The sequence below is a fragment of the Scleropages formosus genome, chromosome 16 (assembly GCF_900964775.1).
Source record: "Scleropages formosus chromosome 16, fSclFor1.1, whole genome shotgun sequence".
In the NCBI taxonomy this organism is placed as follows: Eukaryota; Metazoa; Chordata; class Actinopteri; order Osteoglossiformes; family Osteoglossidae; genus Scleropages; species Scleropages formosus.
In genome coordinates, this window is record NC_041821.1 from 24,490,819 (window position 1) to 24,510,297 (window position 19,479).

Sequence of the window (19,479 nt, forward strand, 5' to 3'; positions counted from 1 at the left end):
AAAGAGTGCCTAATGCCGTCCACAGTGATGGAAAGCTTGGCTGGGTAGAATAGGCTGTAAGTGACATTGGCATCGTGGAGTTTCCGTTTCACCGAATTAAAAGCCATGCGCATCTTGCTGACTTCCGGGCTCACGTCAGGGAAAATATGTACCTGGGCTCCTCTGTACGTGAGTTTGCCTCTCGCCTTTCCGAGATCCAGTATCTTGAGTTTGTCCGCGTAGTAATGCAGGCAAACAAGTATAGTACGGGGTCTCCCCTCCTCGGTTGGTCTCAGAGCTAGAGTGCAATGCGCTCTGTCTATTATCACCGGAGAGTCAAAGTTCTCAGCAAGCACCTCAGGGAAAAAATCTGTCAGGAATCTGATCATGTTTCTACCTTCAACTCCCTCTTTAATACCCACAGACAGAGGTTTTGTCTCCGGCTTCCGTTTTCTAGATCCAGGTATTTATCCTGTAACTTCTTACATTCTTTATGCTGCTTGTTCCAGCGCCGTTACTCCATCGTTTCACTGAATGTGTTTCCCATTTCTTCGACATTACTAACTATCTCTGCGTGTGCTGAGTGAAGATGTGCTAGCTCACCGGCTAGTTCATCACGTATAGCACGAATGTCTGCTTTCGCTTTGTTGGAGATTCTATTCAGTGTGCTCTCATGTTGGTGAAGTATCGATCACATGACCGTTGTACGTGATGTGTTCTGATGAAGCACGTATGTAAATAAATGTTCTTCTCTTCCGGTTTAAGAAAACCGATGGTGTGAGCGTGTACTTTGTTACCTCCGTTAAGTATAATCTATTTACCACTTTTCTAATGCAGAGATGGCTGCGCCAACAGGTTATGGGTCCAGGAGAGAAGTAGGTAACAGACTGAGTAGACTGTGTTTCGACGGAGACGAAAAGAATTACGAACTTTGGGAGACAAAGTTTTTGGGGCACATGCGTTTGCTGGGACTGAAAGAGACCATATTGAAAGTCCCCACACCGAGCGATAGAGACAGCGCGGACGAAGATGAGATTGACGACACTGATAAAAATGAAGAAGCCTATGCGGAATTGATTCAGTTTTTGGATGATAAAAGTCTTTCCCTTATAATGAGAGAAGCCGCAGATGACGGAAGAAAGGCGCTGCAAATACTGAGGGGCTACTATGCCGGAAAAGGGAAGCCGCGAATTATTAACCTGTACACAGAATTAACATCCCTTCAGAAAACTGCAAAGGAAAGTGTTATGGATTACATTATTCGGGCAGAAACGGCCATTACAGCTCTGAGGAATGCTGAGGAGATGCTCAGTGACAGACTGTTGATTGCAATGATTCTTAAAGGTTTGCCAGAATCGTTTAAACCATTCGCAGTTCATGTAACACAGAGTGATGAAACTATGACTTTTGCAGAATTTAAGACAAAGCTTAGAAGTTTTGAAAACACTGAAAAGTATGCTAGGTCAAATGACGACAACGTTATGAAAGCGAGTGGTGCAGCTTCTGAGAGAAGAGGAGGGAGAGAGAAAAACGCAGACCCTGATATTACATGCTATAATTGCGGTCAAAAAGGACATAAAGCCCGGAGATGTCCAAATGAACGTCGTAAAAGTCAAACACAGTGGTGTAGCTATTGCAAAAGCTCAACACACAAAGACGCATCTTGCAGACGCAAAAGAAGGGACAACGTAAAACAAGCGATGCATGAAGAGGACGCAGATAAACATGCATTCGTCTTCAAAACGTGTGATTATCAACTAGGCGGGCTGAAACATAAAGGGCTAATGGTTGACACGGGAGCAACATCACACATAATCACCGACATCGGAAAGTTTAAGAAATTTGACGAGACTTTCCAAACGGGCAAACATTTCATTGAGCTTGCGGATGGGACAAGAGCGAGTGGCGTTGCGCTGAAGAGAGGTGACACGGAGATATGTTTGATTAACAGTGAAGGAAAGCAAGTGAGCACAACGCTAAAGAAAGCACTGTACATTCCTTCATATCCACAAGACATATTCGTTAAAGCAACGACTGCCAACGGGGCTTCAATTCGTTTTCGACAAGGACATGACGAGCTCATCCACAAGGATGGCACAAGATTTGAAATAAAAGAGTATAATAGACTGTACTATCTAAACACTATAGATAAGGGAGGAGATTATTGTAACGGCTGTTACGACATTCAAACTTGGCACGAAATCCTCGGCCACTGCAACTATGATGATGTTTCCAAGTTGCCAGATTCACATTGTGAGAAGGGAATATTTGTTGGGTATGACAAGAATAGCCCTTCATACCCAGTGTATTACACAGACACTGGAAGAGTCCTTAAACACAGGCTGGTCAAATTCTTCAAGAAATGTGCTGTCGAGCAGCAAACTCAAACTGACCCACAAATACCAGATGAGGATGTTTATGGGGAAGTTGTTTGCCATCTAAGGTAACAACAAACATCACATCAGTTCGTGTCTTGATGCAAATGGCAGCACAGTATGACCTTGTTCTACATCAGATGGATGTGAAAACGGCTTACTTACATGCTCCAATTGATTGTGAGATCTATGTGGAACAGCCAGAAGGTTTTGAGGTAAAATCGGATACTGGTGAAAAACTTGTCTGTAAACTGAACAAGTCATTGTATGGTCTGAAACAGTCAGGTAGAAACTGGAATAAGGTACTGCATGATTACCTGAGTGAAAATGACTTTATGCAAAATCCTGCAGACTCTTGTGTCTACAGCAGACAAACTGGAAAAGAGAGAGATGCTAATAATCTGGGTTGATGATCTGATTATTGCTTCTAGTACCAACGAGTTACTAAATGATGTGAAAAGGATGCTGACAGCTAAATTCAAGATGAAAGACCTTGGTAAATTGAAACATTTCCTAGGCATTGATTTTGAGCAAATGGATGGAGTTGAGGGGGGTGCGGTGGCGCAGTGGGTTGGACCGCAGTCCTGCTCTTCGGTGGGTCTGGGGTTCAAGTCCCGCTTGGGGTGCCTTGTGGCGGACTGGCGTCCCGTCCTGGGTGTGTCCCCTTCCCCCTCCGGCCTTACGCCCTGTGTTGCCGGGTAGGCTCCGGTTCCCTGTGACCCCGTAAGGGACAAGCGGTTCTGAAAATGTGTGTGTGTGTGTGTGTGTGTGTGTGTGTGTGTGTGTGTGTGTGTGTGTGTGTGTGTGTGTGTGTGTGTGGATGGAGTTGTGAAAATGAATCAAAAAGGGTACATCTTAAAAATACTGGAAAGGTTCAACATGTTGAATAGTAAGTCCAGGTCGACCCCATGTGAACAAAAGCTAGAGTATAACGGTGATGGAAACTCTGTAAACCACACAAGGTATCATGAAGCAGTAGGTAGTTTGATCTATCTAATGACATGTACTAGACCAGATCTTAGTTGGGCTGTGAGTAAATTGTCTCAATCTATGTCAAAACCAAATGAGCAACACTGGTGTACAGTGAAGCATGTGATGAGGTATCTGAAAGGTACAGTAAACCAAGAACTGACGTACAAGAAGAGTAACGAGAAGTTGAAACTTACGGCATACAGCGATGCTGACTGGGCGTCAGATCCAAATGACAGACGAAGTACGACTGGATACTGTTTTAGTCTAACCAAAAATGGTCCCCTCATTTCCTGGAAGTCAAAGAAGCAGCCTACAGTTGCTTTGTCAACATGCGAAGCGGAATATATGGCACTGGCTGCGACCACACAAGAAAGTCTGTACCTTGTACAATTGATGAATGGACTGGAAAATGGATGTCAGTATGCACCGGTAAAAATCTTTGAGGATAACCAAGGTGCAATTGCTCTTTCCAAAAACCCTGTTTGTCGACAAAGATGTAAACACGTTGACGATAGGTACCACTTCATTCGATCAGCAATTAGTGATGGTAAAATAACAATTGAGTACTGTCCAACAACAGAAATGGTTGCTGATGTGATGACTAAACCAATGACGAAGTATAAGAAAGAAAAGTTTGAAAGCTTTATGTTTGGGGCATAAATGTTGCTGATACAGGGATGTAACTGTGTGTTGTATTGTAAATGGGCCTGTAGAGAATGAGAGCAAGTGGGGGTGTTGGAGATTCTATTCAGTGTGCTCTCATGTTGGTGAAGTATCGATCACATGACCTTTGTTGTACGTGATGTGTTCTGATGAAGAACGTATGTAAATAAATGTTCTTCTCTTCCGGTTTAAGAAAACCGATGGTGTGAGCGTGTACTTTGTTACCTCCGTTAAGTATAATCTATTTACCACTCCTATAACGCAGAGATGGCTGCGCCAACACGCTTCCTCATGCAGAGAAGAGATGTTTGCCTTAATATCAACAAACGATGTCGCCATTTCGGCTTTTAATTGAGCCAGCACCGCTTCCCTAGATACCTGTAATTCCTCTCTTAAAGTCCGAAGAGAGAGTGTATTCTCCGGTGTGGTATCCTGAGAGGTCTCCGCCACATTATCCGCCATCTCTGAACTGCCGACTGCGAAAGGAGTTAGCGTTTTTTGTTTCGTGTTCCCGTTCCATAGGTTTTTCTTCATATCAGAATGTTGATGTTAAGGTAGTTATATTACACTTAGTCCCTACTTAATTAACTTTTGAAGGTTCAGATGACCATATATTAATGTACTGTATCAGCAGAGCTCCTCACTTCCACCCTACTACATCGCGTGCAAACCGGAACCCCACCTAATACAATCTTTTATAGCAGTAACTCCACCCTTCTGGCTACATCATAACAGCCTCAACAACTAATTCCAAAATACACACACACACATTTTCAGAACCGCTTGTCCTATACAGGGTCACGGGGAACCGGAGCCTACCTGGCAACACAGGGCGTAAGGCCAGAGGGGGAGGGGACACACCCAGGACGGGACGCCAGTCCGTCGCAAGGCACCCCAAGCGGGACTCGAACCCCAGACCCACCGGAGAGCAGGACTGCGGTCCAACCCACTGCGCCACCGCACCCCCCTCCAAAATACATATTCCCCAAAAATAATAACACCCAGGGGGTGCGGTGGCGCAGTGGGTTGGACCACGGTCCTGCTTTCCGGTGGGTCTGGGGTTCAAGTCCCGCTTGGGGTGCCTTGTGACGGACTGGCGTCCCGTCCTGGGTGTGTTCCCTCCCCCTCCGGCCTTACGCCCTGTGTTACCGGGTAGGCTCCGGTTCCCCGTGACCCCGTATGGGACAAGCGGTTCTGAAAATGTGTGTGTGTGTGTGTGTAATAACACCCAACAACATGAATACAAAAACATACAAAATATTTGTTTAAAAATCCTTATTTTAAAATATATAAAGACATCATCCCACACAGTAAAACACCCCTGTCAAGTTGGTTATGTCCAAGGACTCCCTTCTAGAAATACACCGTGTGTTCACTCTTCCTGGTTTCGCAATGCAAACTAACCAGCACAATGAAAATGTTAAATTGCTGAATGGTAAGCAAAGAGATTACTGAAATGATTTTTGAAAACTGCAATAAATAAGTTTACTTTTAAAAACCAACTGCATTTACTGTTCATACTTCTTTAATAAAACAAATGTTAATGACAAACATGTATACCAATAGGCCTTTCCAGCACTCAAACCAGGTTCAAACACACACACACACACACACACACACACACACACATTGACTAAAGCCGCTTGTCCTGAGCCGGGTCACAGCAAGCCGGAGCCTAACCAGCAACACAGCGCATGGGGTTGGAGGGGGAGGGGACACACCCAAGATGGGATGCCAGTCCGCTACAAGGCACCCCAAGAGGGGCTTGAACACAAGACCCACTAGAGAGCAGGCACAGGCCAAACCCACTGCTCCACTGTGTCCCCATATCAAGTTTAAACAGAAAATGTTAAGTGAAATAATGGACCAAAAGAAACAGTAAAACAGTACAAAGTGAAATGCATGTGAACAGGCAGCAGCAGCAACAAGATAAAGCATTTTATTAATGGTATTTTTGCCGGCATCATGCTGAATCTTTGCTACCAACACGCCTGTCACAGCTCAGTATGTGACACCTCCCTTGGCCACTATGAGTACCTTGTTATGCCGTTTGGTCAAGTGAAAACACCCTCAGTATTCCAGGTTTTTTGTTAACCAAATTTTTTGGAATAAGTGTGTCGTGGTGTACTTAGATGACATGCTAATCTTTTCAAAATCTCAGCAAGAGCAGGTGCAGCATATGTAAATGTATGAATCACCTTCTCCCATCTGTCTGCTCTCTGACTTTGATTTATACAGCATTTATAACTGGGAGCAATAAAGAAACACAGTTCTACAGAAGGTACACTCAGCTCCAGATTTCCCAAAGGGCACAGAAGGTTGAGTGCCTCTGAAGAAAAGGAAATTTAAAAAAACTGAAAAATGGAAAAATATGGGGGAAAGGAGGGATAAAATTCTGAGACAGACATTTCAAGCAACTCAAACTTCAAAATTATAGCAAGTATAATTATGGAATTTCCCAGAATTTCTTAAAAAATGTTTCTTTCTTCAGCTTCTTCAGCTTCTAATGTGGTCTGACATTAAAAAGCAGAATTACTAATAATAACAATTACTATCAACTGTTCTCTTTGGGGGGGCGCGGTGGTGCAGTGGGCTGGACTGGGTCCTACTCTCTTGTGGGTCTGGGGTTCGAGTCCCGCTTGGGGTGCCTTGCGGCGGACTGGCATCCCATCCTGGGTGTGTCCCCTCCCCCTCCGGCCTTATGCCCTGTGTTGCCAGGTAGGCTCCGGTTCCCCGCGACCCTGTATGGGACAAGCAGCTCAGAAAATGTGTCTGTGTGTTCTCTTTGGTAGTCAAACTTTAGGACCTCAGGAAGCCCAATGAAGCCTAATGCAACCGACATCTCCTTATCCCATAGTATACCAATGTCCAGCCAAGGAACAGTTAAGGTAGCCACATACTGGATAGTCCTGGTGTTTTGCCTCTTTCTGAAATGTCTGAAAACCAGGATCACAGATGATGGCAGATAAAGCAATATATACATTTACATTTATATTTATTCATTTAGCAGACCCTTTTTCTCCAGAACAACGTACATCTCAGAGAAAATACAAATTTGTGCATTACGTTAGGAGAAAAAGATATAGCTGCAGATGTGTGATTCTTAGGAAAACCTACTTTGTTACTTTGCACTTGATCCACCGATGTTCATCGCACGAGTAGGTCCATAAAACACAAGATAGGTGAATCCTGATAACCTTCCTACATCTTTTTAAAGTTTACATTTATTTATTTAGCAGACACTTTTCTCCAAAGCAACTTCCAATGAACTCTATGTAGTCTTATGAGGCCACACACCTTATTCACTAAGGTGACTTACACTGCTAGATACACTATTTACAATGGGTCACTCATCCATACATCAGTGGAACACACTCTCTCTATCACTCACACACTATGGGGGAACCTGAAGAGCATGTCTTTGGACTGTGGGAGGAAGCTGACGCAGACACGGGGAGAACATGCAAACTCCACACAGACTGAGTGGGGATTGAACCCATGTCCTCTTGCACCACCCAGGCGCTATGAGACAGCAGTGCTACTCGCTGTGTGACCGTGCTGCCCCAGGTACACAAATGTTTACATACAATACAGGAGTAGCGGCTGTGTAAAGGCTTATCTGGGGATGATCAAATAATTACGATGCATTAACATTTACGCCATACATGACCTGGAGAGATCTAGGGTGAAGTGAGTCTGGAAAAGGCGAGTTTTCAGACTCTTCTTTTTAGACACAGTTTCAACAGTTCTGAGTGAGAGGGGGACGTCATTCTACCACAACGGAGCCAGAACCGAGAACCTCCATGCTTTACTTTTCGTGCACGGGACCACCAAGTGAGCAGAAGTAGATGAACGAAGGCGTCTGGTTGGGTAGCGGTTGATCAAGTCATCTAAATAGCTGGGAGCAGTTCTACTGATGCATCTTTAGGCAATCACCAGGGTCTTGAATTTGATCCAGGCAGCAACAGGAAGTCAGTGCGAAGAAATGAGTTGAGGAAATAGATGGGAATGTTTCAGCAAGTCAGACACAACTCTTGCAGCAGCATTCTGTATCAGTTGCAGAGGTTTGATGGCAGTAGCAGGAAGGCCACACAGGAGAAAGTTGCAGTAGTCCAGACGGTATATCACCATGGCCTGGACAAGTAGTTAGACAGAGTCAGTTGTGAGGTAGGGACAGGTCCTGGGGATATTCAGGACCAGGTTGTGGCTTTGATATGCTGAGCAAAAGATGGACTTGAGTCAATCGTCACTCCCAGCCTGTTAGACAATGAAGTAGGCAAAATGAATGAGTTGTCCAGTTTGATTATGACAGGAGGACAGACCAGCTGGGAGGTGAAGAATCTCTGATTTGGAGAGGTTGAGTTGGAGGTGGTGATCAAACATCCATGCAGAGATGTCTGACAGGCAGGCAGCAATGTGTGCGGAAATATTTGATGCTCCAGGTGGAAAGGAGAGGAAGAGCTGGGTATCATCAGCATAGCAGTGGTATTTGAATTCATGGGAGGCTATGACCGGGCCGAGGGAGGAGGTGTAGATTGAGAAAAGAAGAGGACCTAGTGCCGAGCCCTGGGGGAGACCGGTTGAGAGAGGCAGAGGAGAAGAACGAGAGCTCTGCCAGACCACTTGATAGGATCTGTCAGATAGGTAGGATTCAAACCATCTTAGTGCCGCTCCTTTGATCCCAAGCTGACTAAGACAGGAGAGTAGAATCAGGTGGTTATAATGCTGCAGACAGATCGACGAGGATGAGGACCGAGGACAGGGAGGCATCTCTAGCCAGCTGGAGAGCATCAAATACCACCAGAAGCACCATCTCAGTGGAGTGACCAACTTTGAAACCAGACTGATATCCATTGAGGAGATAGTTCCAGGTGAGGAAATTAGATAGTTGATCACAGGCCGCACGCTCTAAAGTTTTAGACAGGAAGGAGAGGAGGGAGACTGGTCTGTGGTTTTGGACCAAACTGGGATCCAGGGAGGGTTTCTTTAACAGAGGTGAAGTGAGAGCAGTTTTGAAGGCACCTGGGAAACAGCCAGAGGAGAGGGAGGAGTTGATGATCTTAGAGATGAAGATGGAGAGTTGTGGGGAAATGTTCTGTAGGACAGACGATGGGATTGGATCAAGCGAGCAGGTGCTGGCTCTGTGTGATATAAGGAGGTCGGAGATTTTAGATTTGGAGAGTGGATTGAATTTGGAGAGAATAGTATATCAGTATCATATGCACTTTTTCAAACCAACCATTTCCTGACTTTATCTTGTGACAAAGATCTGTGAGTAAACACTCTGCAGTGTCTGGGGAGATATCCTTATTATGTCATACTGACAGTTGCTGTACTTCATGAAAGCCCCATGAAGCTTATAGTCAGAAAAGTTCGACCCAGAGTTCTTAATTCCCTGTCTAATAATACCGCTGGTCCATGTTACTTGATTTTTTTGACATCTTAGATACTTCAAAAATTGATTGTTTGGAGAGGACTTTGCACAACCGAGGAAAGGAAACAGGATTTAGAAAGATCCTAATTAATTAAGATCCCTAGATAATTAAATCATTGGTGCTGACTCAGCTCTTGACTGTTTGATGTTTCAGTAAATACACACACACATTCCACATCAAAGCCCAGTGGATTTTGTCTCAGGATAGTGAACTCTAAATAGAACTCATTGTCCAAGAGTGATTGAATACAGATGAAAAGCTGCACCAGCACATCTCTATACTATGTCCTTAATTCATATAATGAGAGCCACTGCAATGCAAATTACATGCATTGATCTAAAGGTAAAGGAAGAAACCTGAGTCAAACAGAAGAAGGTTGCCAACAGATATGTAAGCTTGAGTCAGAAATCCTCTGTCTTGGTTTCTTCATGATTAAACACAAGTTTCCTTATTCCTAACAACTCCCTGTACTCATCATAGTAAAAAGGGTAACAACAAAGGAAGATCGGTAGCAAACTGATCAGGCATTCCAACCATCCACCCATGAGGGTCACCCAATAACATAAAAAACACACCATTACACCACCCCCATTTCATTTTCAATATGCCAATTATGCCACCTCAACTGGTGCCAAAACAACAGCAAAAAAAAAAAAAAAAAAAAATGTCAAGCCTGCTGTTCACTTAATAATCAGTTGTTTAAATGAATGAGCTCAACAGTGGTTTACACATGCTTATAGAATAGAGCCCCACATTGGTATACCATAATGACAAGGAAATGATGACACGGATCTATGGGAAAAATATGAATGGCGTAGGGGGTGTCTAGCATCCAAATGGTTGGAGCTCACCTGCTAGACTGCCGGGCCGCTGTAGAGTAGCGTTGGCGTACAGGTCATGGGATATCTTGTACTGGTCTGACGAGTGCACTAGGCGCTTGGTGGGTGACAATGTGGCATAGCTGCCCACAGCAGAGCTAAGCTGATGTAGTGGTGAGGTACCAGATGCGTTGGGCGGAGAGGCCACACGCAGTGGGGAGGATGCTGCGTTGACCGGTGAGCTGGTGCTGTAGGACTTAGCCAGACGGCTGGGTGATGGCTTGGGTGAGGACACACGCTGCAGGGTAGCATATCCTGGTGCATCTGAGGCTGAGGCTGAGGCCAGCCGTGCCAGCTTAGCCGGGGAGCCCACAGCCGGTGCAGAGAGGGGTGAGCTGACACGTTGCGCTGGCAGCGTGGCACATGAGTAGTACACAGGGCCAGTGGCCACTGCCACTGGGTCGGGCAGGTGGAAGGCACTGCCATGGTTCTGTGGAAATACCTGGGAGGGATCCCCAGCAGAAAGCTGAGCTGCCCGGTTTGATGTCACCTGGGGAGACACAGGGAACAATGTCATATCAGTGTTAGCCTAAATATTCAGGTGTTTCCACAGTGGTGCAGCGGGCAGCACTAGTACCTCACAGCACCTGGGTTGTGCATATGGTTTTGAGTTCCATTCTTGATCAGTATGTATGAAGTTTGCATTGTCTCCCAATGTTGATGTCAGTTTTCACCAGGCAGTCCCGTTTTCTCCCACAGTCCAAATGTGTGTTTCAGGTGGACTGGTGACTCAAAATTATTAATTGTGTGCCTTACTTATGTGTGTGCCTTGCACCTGGTGATTCTAGGATAGGCCTCAGACTACTGCGACCTGGACCAGGACAAATGGTTAATGAAAGTGAATGAGAACACATTAAGTAATTATACACCATAAGTTAATGTTGTGCATGAATATGGGGGTGTGTTAAAACTGAGTAAAGATGGTACGGACACAAATCTGCTCATGTGCAGTAATGGTGTTCATTATTATGCACTATTTATCTTCACTGCTAGTGTACTAGTGCACCCCACAGCAACCATGCTGTGCAGTTACACAACAGGTTTGATGCCTGCTCAATTGATAAGGATTTTGGATGTTTTCACTGTGTTTCTCTTCCACCTGTACTGATATCCTCCCATGGTCCAAAGGTTGAAGGGGAATTTGGAACTGTGAACTGGTCATTGTGTGTGCGTGTCACACTGCTGTACTATACAAATGGGTGACTGATTGGAGGCAGTTCAGTGTAGTGTATTAGCATTGTAAGTCACCCTCATTGAGGGTGTCAGTTAAACACACACACACACACACACACACACACACACACACACACACACACACACACACACATTTTCGGAACCGCTTGTCCCATACAGGGTCGCAGAGAACCGGAGCCTACCCGGTAACACAGGGCGTAAGGCCGGAGGGGGAGGGGACACACCCAGGACGGGACGCTAGGCCGCTGCAAGGCACCCCAAGGGGGACTCGAACCCCAGACCCACTGGAGAGCAAGACTGCGGTCCAACCCACTGCGCCACCGCACCCCCATCAGTTAAATACTAGTTATTAAATAGCCCAATGGGGGATGCGGTGGCACAGCGGACTTAGCTGGGTACTGCTCTCTGGTGGGTCTGGGGTTGAAGTCCCATTTGGGGTACCTTGTGATGGACTGGCATCCCATCCTGGGTGTGCCCCCCTCCCCTTCCAGCCTTGCGCCTTGTGTTGCCAGGTTAGGCTCCGACTCCCCACAACTCAGCTCAGGGCAAGCGGTTTCAGGTAGTGTGTGTGAATTAGTCCAATACCTAGAAGACCCAATATTTCCCTGTGTTCCAGCTGGACTGTTTTGGTCCTCTACCTGTGGCTGCTTGATAGTCTCAGTGTTTTTCGGTTCTGGCTCTGATGTTGAGATGTGTCACTATGCGAGAAGACTGCTTAATGAAAATGAACTGAATTGAATGGAAATGAATGAAACCTCCTTCTGTCACCCAGAACTGCTGAGAACATTCAAGAAGGGTCTCAGAACACATCTTTCTCACATTCACTTCTCCCTGATCTACTACATGGTCCATACACATGTAATGTGTTATCTGTTTAATAATTTTAAGAAATGTAATGGATACTGGTATATATGGTGGTATATCACTAATGGATTGTACTCAACAATCATATGTCCGCAACCAAATTTCTGCTTCTTTTGGTGTGGATTGTTGTATTATTTTTCAAGGTGTGTGTCACTTTGGAGAAAAGTGTCTTTTAAATGAATAAATGTGAACGTAAGATCATTTTCAACAGAGTCTGCAGTCTAAAACATTTATCAGACTAGAAATAAGATGACATCTAAAAGTATAATTATGTATTATATTAATTACGATAATTTAATGAAAATTTTACATCAATGACATAAATTCTGTGTGAAGTTTTACCAGCATTTTCAGTTTAACAGATATCCACTTACTCATTTTTGTGCTAACTCTGTGAATAGAAGTAGGTGACCCCAGTGGTAATATAGCTTTTCACATGTTCTTTTATTTGGTGCAGAGCACTGTGGTTGCTGTTATTAGTGTTTTTGTTTCAACATCGAAATAAATATTTTCATCCAGATAAGTCTCGTGGAACATCACAACCCCTACTAGTTCAGATATCTGAGGATGAACTGCATAAGTAGAGACACTGTTACCCTTTCTCTGTAAAATACAGCTAGTGTTATATGTGCCACTAGGGGCCACATTATGGACATGCTACATCCAGCTATAACACATGACATGAGCAATTATATAATAAAGTAGGGCTATAAGGCTAAAGTAGGCTAATAAGAATTCTGGTCAGGTTGATGCTGTCACGGTGTTTCCCCGGGGTGGGTGCATCGAACCCAAGTGCGGAGCAGAGGAAGCTGGTTCAAGGGGCAATCTGTAAGACATGGTCGAGGAGGCAGGCAAGGGTACGTAGTCCGAAGAGAGAATCCGAGAGGCGTAATTCAAAGACAGGCAAGGAGTCGAGGCAGACCAGGGAGTCAATCACGAGGAGCAGGACGAGGAGCAATTACTGGGAGCACGAGTGAGTAACGAGGCTGAAACAAGGTTCCGCAGCTTCCTAAGGTCCGGGCTGCCCTTTTATGTGCCCGGAGCCTGATCAGCCGCCGGTGTTGCTTGTCGCCGAGTTCATGGACGTGACAGTACCCCCCCCTCCACGTGCGGCTCTCGCCACTCGACGGCGAGCTGGGGAATGCCCCCTAGGCCTGGGCGCTTGACAGTCAGGATGGTGTCTGTGGAATGCTGCAATCAGGTCTGGGTCCAAGATGTCCTTAGCAGCCACCCAGCAGCGCTCTTCTGGCCCGTAGCCTTCCCAGTCGACGAGGTACTGCAGGACTCCCTGACGTCGACGGGAAACCAACAAGGCCCGCATAGCGTATGCCACGGCACCGCCGTCCTGTAGGGGAATCAGAGGAGGAGAGGACAACTGGGGCTGGTGTAAGGACACGGCACAGGGTTTCAGGAATGAGGCATGAAAGGTCGGGGGGACCCTGAGGTGAGTAGGCAGCTGGAGATGGTAGGAAACCGGGGAGATGCATCTGAGAACCTTAAACGGACCGATGTACCATGGGCTGAGCTTCCTGGAGAGGTAAGACCCCTGGAGACCCCGGGTGGACAACCAGACTCTCTGCCCGGGGGAGAAGGTGAGCGGCCGTCTCCAGCGGTCTGCCTGGCATTTCATGAGTCTGGCTGCGGAGGAGGTGCTGTCGGACCTCTCTCCAAACATCTGCACTGGACCGGTACCACTCATCTACCGCTGGCACATCACTGGAGGCAGGTTGCCACGGGAACAACGGGGGTTGGTAACCCAATACGCACTGAAACGGAGAGTGGCCAGTCGAACTGTGAGGTAGGGAGTTGTGCGTGTATTCTGCTCAAAGTAAGTATCTTATCCACTGCTGTGGCTTCTCCATGCGATAACTGCGCAGGAACCAACCAATGTCCTGTTGGATTCTCTCCACTTGCCCATTCGCCTGGGGATGGTAACCCAATGTGAGAGTTACGGACACGCCTAGTTTCTTCCAGAATGCCTTCCACAACCGGGACGTGAACTGGGGACCCCTGTCGGGCACAATGTCTTCAGGCAGACCAAAGAGACAAAACATGTGGAGGAAGAGAAGTTCGGCGGTCTCCATGGCCGTCGGAAGCTTGGGAAGGGGCACCAGACGGCAAGCCTTAGAAAAACGATCAACAACAGTCAGGATTGTGGTCTTACCATCTGAGGCGGGTAAATCCACGAGGAAGTCCAAGGCTATGTGGGACCAGGAATGGTTTGGTACAGGCAGGGGCTCCAGGAGTCCCGCAGGCTTCTGGTTTGACAGCTTGACTTGTGCGCATACCTGGCATGCCAAAATGTAATCCTGGGTGTCCTCCTGCAAGGACGGTCACCAGAAATGCCTCTGGAGGAGAGCTTGGGTCTTGCTGTACCCAAGGTGGCCAGAGGCCGGATGGTCATGCGCCCATTGTAGGATGGTGGCTCTCATTCTGGGGGGTACATATTTTTTGCCTGCGGTTTTACCTGGAGGCTCGGGATCCATGGCTTGGGCTCTGGCTAGGTCCTGGTTAACATCCCATTGTACTGGTGTCACAATACAAGACCGAGGCAAGATGTATTCAGGTCCCCGTTCTTGTGGCTCCCGGTCATACATGCGGGAGAGGACATCTGCCTTGGTGTTTTTGCTACCTGGCTGATAGGAGACAGTAAAGTTAAATCTGGTGAAGAAGAGAGCCCACCTGGCTTGCCATGGGTTGAGGCGCTTTGCCTTTTGCAGATATTCCAGGTTCTTGTGGTCTGTAAGGACAACGAATGGGTGGTGAGCCCCTTCCAGCCAGTGTCTCCACTCTTCGAGAGCCATCTTGACTGCCAGGAGCTCTCGGTTTCTGATGTCGAAATTCCTCTCGGCCGGGGACATCTTCCTTGAGAAGAAGGCGCAGGGGTACAGTTTAGGGGGATGTCCCTGGCGTTGAGAAAGCACGGCTCCTACCCCAGTTTCCGAAGCATCCACCTCCACCACAAATGGGACCTCAGGATCGGGATGGCGGCCTTTGCAGAGGTGAAGGGAGTTAATCCCCTTGCTCGGAGGGCAGTGGTTATCTGGAATGGGTTGCATGCGGACCTCTCTCCCTGGCTTGATTGTCAAGTGCTACAGCTGCCACGATGTACTGGTCAAGGGTCCATGTCTCGCCTCTGAATACCAGTTCTTTGCGCAGCCTGGGGTTCAGCCCCTGTTGAAAACAGGCGCGCAAGACATTTCGATCCCACTCACTCTTCCCCGCAAGGATCTGGAAGTCCACCACATAGCCTGACACGGGATGATCACCCTGGGTTAGGTCCATGAGGCATTCGCTGGCCATCAGGTCTGGGCAGGGAAGCCCGAACACTGCCTGAAAAAGATCTTTGAACTCCTCATATTTAAGTAGGGAACAGCGCCCCCATGTGGCAGTGGCCCAGTCAAGTGCTCGGCTGGACAGGAGGGAAATTATGTAAACAATGCGACTTCGATCAGAATGGTAGACGTGGGGCATACTAGAAAACATGAGTTCACACTGCAATGAAAAGTCTGCACAACAAGCGGGCGTACCGTCAAAGCGGTTCGGTGACTGTAGTGCGGTATTGACAGGGATGTGTTTCGGAGGTTAGGCGCTGCAGGAGCGGTTGCACGCGGTGCGCAGACGTCAACCACAGTTTTCAGGGCGCTTACCACTCCATTGTAGGCGGTTATTAGGTTGGTGAGCGTTCGTTCCATCCCCTCCAGACGCGCTTCACAAGTGTCTAATACTGCCAGTGCTTGGTCCAGCTCCGCTTGGGTCGGCAGTTGTGGCGGAACCTTCTGTCACAGTGTTACCCCGGGGCGGGTGCGTCAAACCCAAGCGTGGAGAAGAGGAAGCTGGTTCAAGGGGCAATCCGTAAGACATGGTCGAGGAGGCAGTCAAGGGTAACCGATGTGCACATGTAGTCCAAAGGGAGAATCCGAGAGGCGTAATTCAAAGACAGGCAAGGAGTCGAGGCAGACCAGGGAGTCAATCACGAGGAGCAGGACGAGGAGCAGGACGAGGAGCAGGACGAGGAGCAGGACGAGGAGCCCGAGTGAGTAACAAGGCTGAAACACGGTTCCACAGCTTCCTAAGGTCCGGGCTGCCCTTTTATGTGCCCGGAGACTGATCAGCCGCCGGTGTTGATTGTCGCCGAGTTTGTGGGCGTGACAGATGCACTACGCAATATTGCTGCTTCCACTTGTATAACACCATCTTAAAATGAAATGGTTGAGATCCTTTGGTAAATGAATAAAACATAAAAATTAAATGCAAACATCTGCCAAAGACAGCAGCTTTTCACAGGAATCCTCCAGCAAAAAGAGCCAATACAGTACATTCATGTTTCGTACACAGAGTGGGTTTATGTGGTATATTCCTTCTAGAATTAAGGCATGTATATCAGCAAAGAACTCTTCTCCTACTACTTTTTGGAAATGGATCCAAGTGCCTGAAGTCTATGATAACTTTAATAACATTAAAATGCAGTTTGAATCTAAAATCATAAAACCATAACTACAATGATCTAAATATTAGACCACTTATGTTTGTAGACACAGGAAATAGCTCAGATCTGTTTCATTCCAGCAGTATCACCACTGACACCACCAGCACAGAAGTAACTGCCAGATTATATTTATTTATTGTACTGAATCTTTTCTTCAGAATGACTCACATTATTAAGCCATATGCAAGGTGGCAGCTCTAACCACTATGTAGCTGCTGCTAATGCGAGACCTTTTTAATGTGTCATAAAAAATTTCAATATTTATATTCTTTGACAGTATGGGCACAGGTGGGGGGTGCAGTGGCGCAGCGGGTTTGGCCGGGGCCTGCTTTCTGGTGGGTTTGGGGTTCAAGTCCTGTTTGGGGTGCCTTGTGACGGACTGGCGTCCCGTCCTGGGTGCGTCCCCTCCCCCTCCGGCCTTGCACCCTGTGTCGCTAGGTTAGGCTCTGGCTTGCCGCAACCCCACTTGGGACAAGCGGTTTCAGACTGTGACTGTGAGAGTGAGTGAGAGAGAGAGTATGGGCACAAGAATGGGAGCTGAACCTTCAAATGGCTCGCATGCTGCTCTGTGCAGCCTCTAGGGGTTTTGTGGACACACCCACCTGGTTATAGCTGTGAACAGCCCCTCCGATCTGACCCCCACGGGCAGAAAGCTGGGTTGTGTCACTCAGTGCCAGGGTCTGGTTGCTGTGGTAGCTGGCTGGGTATGGGAAGCACCCCTCTGGGTTGGCATTGAGCTGCAGTGCACTCTGGGACAGGAGACTTGGCCCTGTGAGGACAGCAATTTGGCAATGGTGGCAAAAGATATTGGTTATTCAAGAAGAAGAGGGGTGTGGAACATGGGTACAGGAAGGCGCCAGCCATGTAGGTTATCAGGATGGACTCCAGGAGCAATAAGGCAGTGAATGTAGACCAGATGGCCATCTGTATATACACACACACACACACATTTTCTGAACCGCTCATCCCATACGGGGTCGTGGGGAACCGGAGCCTACCCGGCAACTCAGGGCGTAAGGCCAGAGGGGGAGGGGACACACCCAGGACGGGATGCCAGTCCGTCGCAAGGCACCCCAAGCCCATACCCACTGGAGAGCAGGACCTGGTCCAACCCACTGCACCACCACGCCCCCTGCACCTGTATACACACACACATTTTCAGAACCGCTCGTCCCTTACGGGGTCACGGGGAGCCGGAGCCTACCCGGCAACACAGGGCGTAAGGCCGGAGGGGGAAGGGGACACACCCAGGACGGGACGCCAGTCCGCCGCAAGGCACCCCAAGTGGGACTCGAACCCCAGACCCACCGGAGAGCAGGACTGCGGTCCAACCCACTGCACCACCACACCCCCTCATCTGTATACAAATAATGCTAAATCATTATCAAAGCAATTTAAAATGTTCAGCTACTTCTGATGTTGTACCCATTTATATAGTTGGTTAACTTTTTATAATCAATTTCAGGGTAAGTACCTTGCTCAAGGGTACTACAGCAGGAGGTGGGATTGAAACCCGGATCTTTTGAGTCCAAAGGCTACGTCTCTAACCACTATGGCTGCCTCTCTATGGGAATGTTCTGTTCTCTGAATGACAGCCCTCACTGCAATATTTCCAATCAAAACACAAAGTCTGGAACCCTGTACTTCCTGCATTTGCACCCCCAACATCCTGCAATGCCCGTACTTCCATCTTTGATCTTTTTCACTTTTGAGGGGAAGTGTTGTCAGTTTGACTCAGACAACAGCCTTTGGAACACAACACATAAACAGGCCTGACAAACAGCAGCTTTAACACACATTTTCTGTATAGGAACAGTTTTGTCTGATATCATGGTGTTAGACAAGTGTTTTTTTCTTAATGTTCATAATCATTCCTTTTTGTGTTTTTCCAACCACCATTTGAACCATGATTAGCTTGTGCTATCGAGTGCCAGCTGTGGAGTGCCGATTAAGGCACTTGGATATCTTCTTGAAGGGTACAGGCTATGAGAAGTAAATCTCACACAAAGCATTCCACTCCTTAGCCAAGAACTTCACCTCAGTTCATCTGGCAGTATTTCTATCCCCCCCCGTCGTCTTTCTCTAATGGCTTCTTGTAGCTGTCTGCATCAAGTTCAGCATTCTGGTTTTTTGTCTACAAGACCACCAGTAGATCTACTCCCCAGTACCCACAAGACCTGATCACTCATTATGTCCCAACCAGACTGCTACACTCCTCTACCTCTGCCCACCTGGTGGTCCCACATACAGCAGATCCAAAATCAAAACCCAAAGGTTCTTGGTTTTGGATCTATCTATCACTCAGAATTATAATTACTGAATCCCTGTCAACATTCAAGAAGGGTCTCAAAACACATCTCTTTTTGATTCAGTTCTCCTCTGATCAATAAACATTTATGATGTAATGTTTTTCTAAGAAAAAAACCACTCTATATGCAGTAACTGGTGAAGTATACTGGTTTATAGGGTAGTAGGAGACAAACTCACTGTACTTTATATACATGCAGTTTATATACAGTATCTATGGGTGAAGTTTTGTGAATATGGTAATAGCAATATTGATTGATTGATTGATAACGTTCTCATCTTCTCTGATTCTAGTCAAACCTCAGTGATTATGTTACTGGTCT

General features: G+C 47.0%; 1 protein-coding gene across 1 annotated transcript in view; it reads right to left on the reverse strand.

Moving 5' to 3' along the window:
• Positions 1 to 19,479, reverse strand: part of LOC108933734 (catenin delta-2-like) — a 340,497-nt gene that overhangs the window by 175,649 nt on the left and 145,369 nt on the right. The window contains exons 6-7 of the mRNA XM_029259061.1: positions 17,452 to 17,618; positions 10,276 to 10,792 (exon numbers count right to left, since the gene is read on the reverse strand). Coding sequence (XP_029114894.1) covers positions 10,276 to 10,792; positions 17,452 to 17,618 — 684 coding nt within the window. The remainder of the gene's footprint in view (positions 1 to 10,275; positions 10,793 to 17,451; positions 17,619 to 19,479) is intronic.